Source organism: Myotis davidii, unplaced genomic scaffold, assembly GCF_000327345.1.
Source record: "Myotis davidii unplaced genomic scaffold, ASM32734v1 scaffold68, whole genome shotgun sequence".
NCBI lineage: Eukaryota > Metazoa > Chordata > Mammalia > Chiroptera > Vespertilionidae > Myotis > Myotis davidii.
The window spans coordinates 6,650,015-6,657,345 of record NW_006300376.1 but is presented as its reverse complement, the minus strand read 5'-3'; the positions used below and the strand labels follow the sequence as shown (position 1 = coordinate 6,657,345).

Genomic DNA, 7,331 nt, shown 5'->3' with positions numbered 1-7,331 from the left:
GATTTACTATTTTATTTATGCTGTTAGATCTTGGCCCCATAATTTTTTATTGCATCGGAAGTACTATGATGCAGTCAAACTGTTTTCTATTTTACAGTTTTTCTAATTATTCTCAGCAGAGAACTGTTCTAAATGATCTTGTCTGCCAGTTTATGTCAAGTGAAACGTTGAACTTTTTTGGAATCTACAATTTTCAAGATAGTTGTTTTCTTACAAATATTCATGAAAAACCTCCTGCTTTACTCTATATACAACAGGCCTCTATTATTTACTAGAGGCCCAGCGCACAAAATTCATGCACTTGGGAGGGTCCGTCAGCCAGGCCTGCGCCCCCTCGCGGTCTGGGAGTCCTCAGGGGATGTCTGACTGATGGCAGTCAGACAACCTTAGCACTTCTGCAGAGGCGGGAGAGGCTCCCACCACCGCCACTGAACTCAACACCCGTGAGCCTGGCTTCTGGCTGAGCGGTGCTCTCCATGGGAGTGCACTGACCACCAGGGGGAAGCTTCTGCATTGAGTGTCTGCCCCCTGGTGGTCAGTGCATATCATAGCAACCGGTCATACCACTGTTCAGTTGATTTGCATATTAGCCTTTTATTATATAGGATATGCATACCCTTACTTCCATACAGAATTCTCAGATCCAACTAATTTCTATATATACCTCCTCCTGCAGTCATTGCTTTATAAAATGCTTTCCACACTCAGTTCGGATTCCTCATTTTTTATAGTAAAACCTTATTTCCTCAACAACCTGAAAAACATAATAGATTCCCAAATTCCCTAAACCACACTTTATAAGTCAGTCATGTCCAACCAACCTTTTGATTTGTACTTTTGTTAAAGACAAGGCTATTAAAGGTAAAATGCATAAAAACATCAAAGCCCAAATAAAACAGGGGTTATAAACTAGAGAAGGCAAAACAAGGTCTGTGTATAGCAAAATAATGTAAATACTTAAAAAAAAAAAGTTCAATTATGACTGGGTCCTGTTCTGTATCCAGACCAGAGTGAAATCATTAGATCACCCTGGTTCCAGCCTGAAAGGGAAATTCAGCTACAGAGCTGATTAAAGAACTGCCAGGTTCTTCTGCTGACTTCCCAGCATTTTTGACCCCCATTCTAGTTTCTATCTATGCTGTGAAAATCTTAAAACTTCTATGATAAAATAGTGGAAAATCAACATTCTATAATAATTTAAAACTCTAATAGAGATGCATGCCTTGTACATGATGGATTTTACTAACTGCCACTCTCAATCTTAATCTCCTTATTTTCAAAAATATTTTTACTTGAAGCACATAAAATGTATTGACAAAGTTTCATTGTGCAGAGAAGATAGGCTAATATGACTGTTTCTCCTTCAAAATCCATTGAGGAGACAGCTATGTCTACAATGAGTATTTAGATAAACTAAGATTAAGAGCCCAGAATATTATTTCCATCAAGGAAAGGACTGGTGTAAACAATTATCAAATAATGAGAAAGTGCTCTAAAAAAGTATAGAATGGATGATAATCTAATGGAGCACTATCCACTAAGACTATAAAGGAATAACAGGACATAAATGAAGCCTAAACTATTTCTTCAAAGATGAGAAGCATTTCCCCAGAAGAACACAATGGGGAAAGTTACTATAACACATACATGACAAGGAGGAAAAAACAACCTAAGCACTGTTCAGGAAATTAAAATAGTACACATTGCATATGTTAGGAGCAAAGCTTGCATGTGATAGAATGACAAAGAGATGAAAAGGTACATTTTCTAATGTCCATTCTAAGGAATTTGGTCTAAAGAGTAAGCTGGGAATAAACATGAGTTTTGCATGCTTTTTACAAAGATCAGTCTAGTCACAGTGTAGAAGCAGAATAAGGAAATAAGGCTGAGGAAATAGGCTAATGCAGTAGTTCAAACATCAGATGGTAAAAGCTTAAACCAGGGCAATGGTAAGTATGTAGAGAAAGTGAATTTAAGAGTAGCTGAAAAGTAGACTTGACAGGACTTGACCTCTGACTATAAGGAAAGTAAAGAATCTAGGATTTACATCATGTTTCTATGTTAAAACTTGGGTCTAGGCCTAACTTCACCACAAATCAACCATGGGATTCACTTAACCTTTATGAGCCCTGTTTCTTCACATACAAAATGAAGGGACTGGACATGTTCCCTGATATCCCCACCAGCTTAAAATACCTATTACTCTAACTAGTCGATGTACATGTTCTTAAACAAATACCTCAGATTATTATATCACACTCAATTGAAATATAAGTGATTGTTCTTTATTCTCTTGCTCTATCTTTTTAATGCAATTACACCAAAAATACATGTGCTAAAAGAGTAATATAAGAGAAATCACAAAGACATATTTACCATGAGACTACTCTTTTCAATGCTTCCGGTTTTAATTACATTTCTAGTATCAGCAGTATTTTCATATTCTGGCCTCAGACTACAAGGAACGGAAAGAATCTAGGATTTCAGAAAGAGTAGTTGACTACTAGTCAAATATTAGTTTCACTAAAGCTAAGTTACTCAACTTAAACATAGCATTAAAAAGTATATATAACAGAACATTTACCTAAGTCCAACCCTAAGATTTCATCTGTCATGAAAATATTCTTCTGAAACATTACATTTCAAAATAATCAATTTCTAAAACTTATCAGTCAATAGATTAGTCCCTAAGTATGAATCAGATGTTTCACCAACGGGCAAAACATCTAGGATTACATTTAATGACTGGTATTTAAAACAATGATTTTTGACTTGTCAGAGACATTTGGGAAGAATCTAAAAGATACTTTTTTAAAATCTTAATTTCTACATCATTTATATAAAGAAATAATTTAGTCACGGAACTGAATAAGCTCAGTATTTTAGTGCTGTTTTTGCTAAGTATTCTGAGACATGTTTATAATGGAACTCCTGAAGAGAAAAAACTCTACAGTTTTTGAAAAGTATTTTATCAGGCCACCCCCCAGTGGCCCTAACATCTTAGAATTGAAGACAGTGAAGCCCAGAGGGTTAGATCCCAGTCAAGGTGATCCAGGTGGACTGGAGACTGCTTTTCCCTACTATTCTCCAATGAACCTAATTGCCTCTACATCGTTAAAATATAAAATGTAATTCTGTGCTAAATTCTATCACAAATTTCTTCAAAATGTGCTCTATTTCACCTAGGCTTCCAGCAAACTCAATTTTTACTAAAGCCCTGAACTTCAGAAAATCAACTAAATGCAAAAACATACATGACATTCATTTGTACTTTCACAACTTAAAACAATGAGGATATTTAAATTCAATAATATACTATATTACAAACCAATAGTAATAAAATGACATAGCAAAGTCAAAATATTTGAATGAATTTAAAGATCTGATGAGCAAAAATAAGCCTTCATGTGTAAGAAATATACCAGAAATACCGTTCAAAGCCAGTGTAGGAAAGAAACCTCCCAACTTAGCATATGGTAAAGTAATGATTTAATTTTCCCCTCAACTAAGAAATCACCTGAGGAAACTTTTATTTATCAAGTGAAACTTCACTACAATCCTAAAATATGCAAACACTACTCTAAGCACTGAGGATGAAGTGTTCAACAAGAAATATAAGGTCCTATTCTCATGAAACTTATATCCTATTCCCAGAACATGAGTAATAAACAAACAAGCAAAAATAAGATAATGATAAATGTTATGGCGAAAATGTTACCAAGGGTTATAAGAATGACCAGGTACCAACATAAGATTGGATGGTCAATGAGGGCCTCATTAAGAAAGTATTTTTTTAGGGGAATTCAGACTAAAAAGAGAAGATCTACCCACTCTAAAATTAGGGCAGAAGAACATTCTCAGCAAGGGAAACAGCAGTGCAAAGACCCCAAAACAGACACCAACTTGGTGGGTCTGAGGAAATGAGAAAAGACCATGTGTCTCAAGCACCGTGAGTGAAGGCACGGATGAGTTGAAGTCAGAGAGAAAGGTGGAGACCAGATTACACAGGGTCAAGAGTATCGGTCTGAACCTTTTATAAGTAACAAACCTGCATTTGAAAAATTTAGAACTACAGTAGTTTAATTATGCTTTTTAGTTATCAGATTCTGAAATTGTAAATGTCAATGAACAAACTCAGATTTTTACCAGTCATTGTTTTGTTTTGTTTTCAACCTTGGGAATAGTAGCATGTTAACATAAGTAATTGCATTATCAAATTATAATTTCCTCTAAGTACAATCAATTGATGAAATTGTTAGTGTATGACAGGAATTAAAGCAAAGTTTAGCTAGACCGAGCTACATGGCTTTTAAGAGTCCCTCAAGCTACATTAAAATTTTAGCTCACCCTATCCTTACTTCAAGCAAGACAGTGATTTTCAAACTCTAAATTCCTATAAACTCCTCATGTTTGATTGTATTATAATTACTTGTTTACTTCTGCCTCCCTGACTGTATCCTAAGCTCCTTAATAGATAAGGTAGTCTTTCATAATTATGAATACTTGCTTGGAAATTTTAGCCTTGCACTCGCTAATTTAAAAGAAATATATTTTTGCACCTTAGTGGTTCTATTAAAAAATAAATAAAAATAAAACAAAACTATACCTATTTGTTTTGCAGCCTGCAATATATCTTTTAAGTCTTCATTTATACTTTGCATTTCACTCTTCTCCAGTTTTTCATTCAAAAAATTTACTATCTTCTTCCACGTCAGGTCCAGCCCTACAATTTGTTCATGAAGTTTAGATCGCTTCATCTGAAACACATAGCAAAATACAGTGATATGTTGGTTAAAGGTTTTCTCAAATCCATCACTTATCGCATGTATTTTGCATTACATTATACATGTATCTATTCACATCCAAATTTACAGCTCTGAGAAGGAACCTTACTTGAATAACATTAAAAAGAATCTCATTTGTTTAAAAGATATGTTTAATAAAAGCTTTTTTATAGGTTTAATCACAATGAATAATCAAGAAATTATTTCCAGCAAAATAAAAAGCAAAAAGTCCTACATTAAGATAACAATAAGTAATATCCCATGTGTACTAGACCAAAGCAAGTTCCTTCATATACTATATTGTATGTTTCATTCCTTCGTAAGTTCATGCACCTTTAGGACTATAAATTTCACAACCAATTATAATGACCAGACAGAAGTCAATTATGAGACCAGATACTGAGTTTAAAAGAATAAAATGCATCTTTCCCATGTTATGGTATAAATCATTGTTTCTCTCCATTAAATAAGAATCTTACCATAGACCCAAAAACTTACTCAGATAATCCAGGGATAAATTACTGGATTAAATTTATAAAATTAACTGGCAGGACTCTTAGCAACAGAAAAATTAACAAAGGATTCTATACCATAGTTCTGATTATTCTCTTTGACAATATAGTCATAAGTTCTTAAGATATACTAGGTGTACCAGTTAATAATGCCATAATGCAGACTTTATAATCAAAGAAAACACGATCAAAGTGAAACATCAAAAGTGCTTTATTCAAAGTAATGTCCGTCGCTAGCTACACATTTCCCCCATCTTTCAGGTAATTTGTGGATACCGTCCCACTGGAACTTTTCTTGTTTTGAGGCAAACGAATGAGAGACCCAATTTTCCACTTCTTCGTATGTGTTGAAGTGCTGCTGAGAAAGTGCGTGTGCCAGCGATCAGAACAAGTGGTAATCTGAAGGAGCAAGGTCTGGTGAATACAGCGGGTGGGTTAACACTTCCCAGGCAAGATCTTTTAATGTGCCTTGAGTTGGTTTGAAGTGTGTGATGGTGCGTCGTCATGAAGCAAAATTACTTTGCCGTGTCTTCTGGCCCATGTGGTCGTTTTACATCAAAGTATGGTTAAAATTGATTATTTGATGTCAGTAGCAATCAGTATTAACAGTTTCACCAGGTTTTAGAAGGTCATAATACACCACACCTTCTTGATCCCACCAAAAGTAGAGCACTGTCTTCTTTCCAAAGCAATTTGGCCTTGCAGTCGATGTTGATGGTTGACGTATAATTTTGTGCCTTTGGGATTCTCAAAATAAATCCACTTTTCATCGCCAGTCACAATTGGATGCAAAAAAGACTTTCTTTCATGCTATTGAAGCAACATTTTACTGATAACTGTTCGGTTTTCCATTTGTCTTTCATTCAGTTGATGTGGCACCCATTTTCCTTCCTTTAAAATCTTTCCCCTTGCTTGTAAATGATCGGAAATTGTTTGATGAGCAACGTTTAATCTTTCTGCAAGTTGTTTTTGAGTTTGACATGCATCTTCATCCGATAATGCTTGTAATTGTTGGTCTTCAAACTTTTTCGGTTGACCTGGACGTTCTTTGTCTTTCACATCAAAATCATCACTTTTAAAGCGTTTAAACCAGCGTTCACAGTATCTTGAGATGTTCACCATAAGCTTCCCAAAGTATACGATAACTTTCAGTAGCACTTTTCTTCAAATAATTAATTAAAACTTCCTGCAAATACTTTTTTTGGGGGGGCACGAAATTCAACATTTTTAAGCTGTTACACCATTTTTAAGGTGTTATCATCATATGTCTATGATGTTAACACCTTCAGAAAATTTGACGTGTGAAGTTTTGAAGCTTGTTGTCAATACAACAAAAGAGCATACATATCAAATGTATATATATCAACATATGTGTAACTCCATCTATTGAAAAAAATCCGCACTATTAACTGGTACATCTGGTATATTCCCATTAGTAAACATTGGTATACACATTCCCCTTCTTAGTAGCTAAAACATACCATTTTAATCACATAGAACTAAGGAAAAAATGTCTAATATTTGCCCATGCCCTATGTTTATAATAGTTTTCATCTTTAAAAAATTTACCTTTAAGTCAGCCACATCTTCATTGTAATTATCTTGCTTGGTGACATTTGAAAAGGAGCGCAAGGCTCCTGTGAGTCGAGGTAAAGCCATCTATAATTCAATCAGTGATCCATACAATAAGGAACCCGAAACTGAAACAAAACAATATGATATTTATCTGTTGGGAGGAGGTGGGAGAGGTAATCACACTCAACAAATTGACCTGTCCAAGAGAGAAAAATAAACACAATTAGTTAAAAAAGCAATTGCTACCAATGTTGAATAAAATTCAACACATTTTGTACCCATGAACTTGTTTATTTTTTAATAACATCCTGGCTATGTTGGGGGGGAAAAAAAGAAATAAACAAAATACGTGTGGTGGGTACTACTTTAGCATTACTTAAAAATAAGTTCTACAGATTCCCAAGTTCTACAGGTCTCACATACTGCATTACTACTGACAATAACACTGAGAGAGAGGCAA

The 7,331-nt window shown here is 34.7% G+C and overlaps 1 protein-coding gene across 3 annotated transcripts in view; it reads right to left on the bottom strand.

Moving 5' to 3' along the window:
- Positions 1-7,331, bottom strand: part of ASCC3 (activating signal cointegrator 1 complex subunit 3) — a 243,464-nt gene that overhangs the window by 233,904 nt on the left and 2,229 nt on the right. For 2 of the 3 annotated variants that reach the window (XM_006777223.2, XM_015572736.1), the window contains exons 2-3: positions 6,866-6,996; positions 4,607-4,757 (exon numbers count right to left, since the gene is read on the bottom strand). In XM_006777223.2, the coding sequence (XP_006777286.1) occupies positions 4,607-4,757; positions 6,866-6,955 (241 nt within the window). In that variant the 5' untranslated portion in view covers positions 6,956-6,996. Of the gene's footprint in view, positions 1-4,606; positions 4,758-6,865; positions 7,145-7,331 lie in introns of those variants that run through there. The other variant, XM_015572735.1, reaches the window with a different exon arrangement.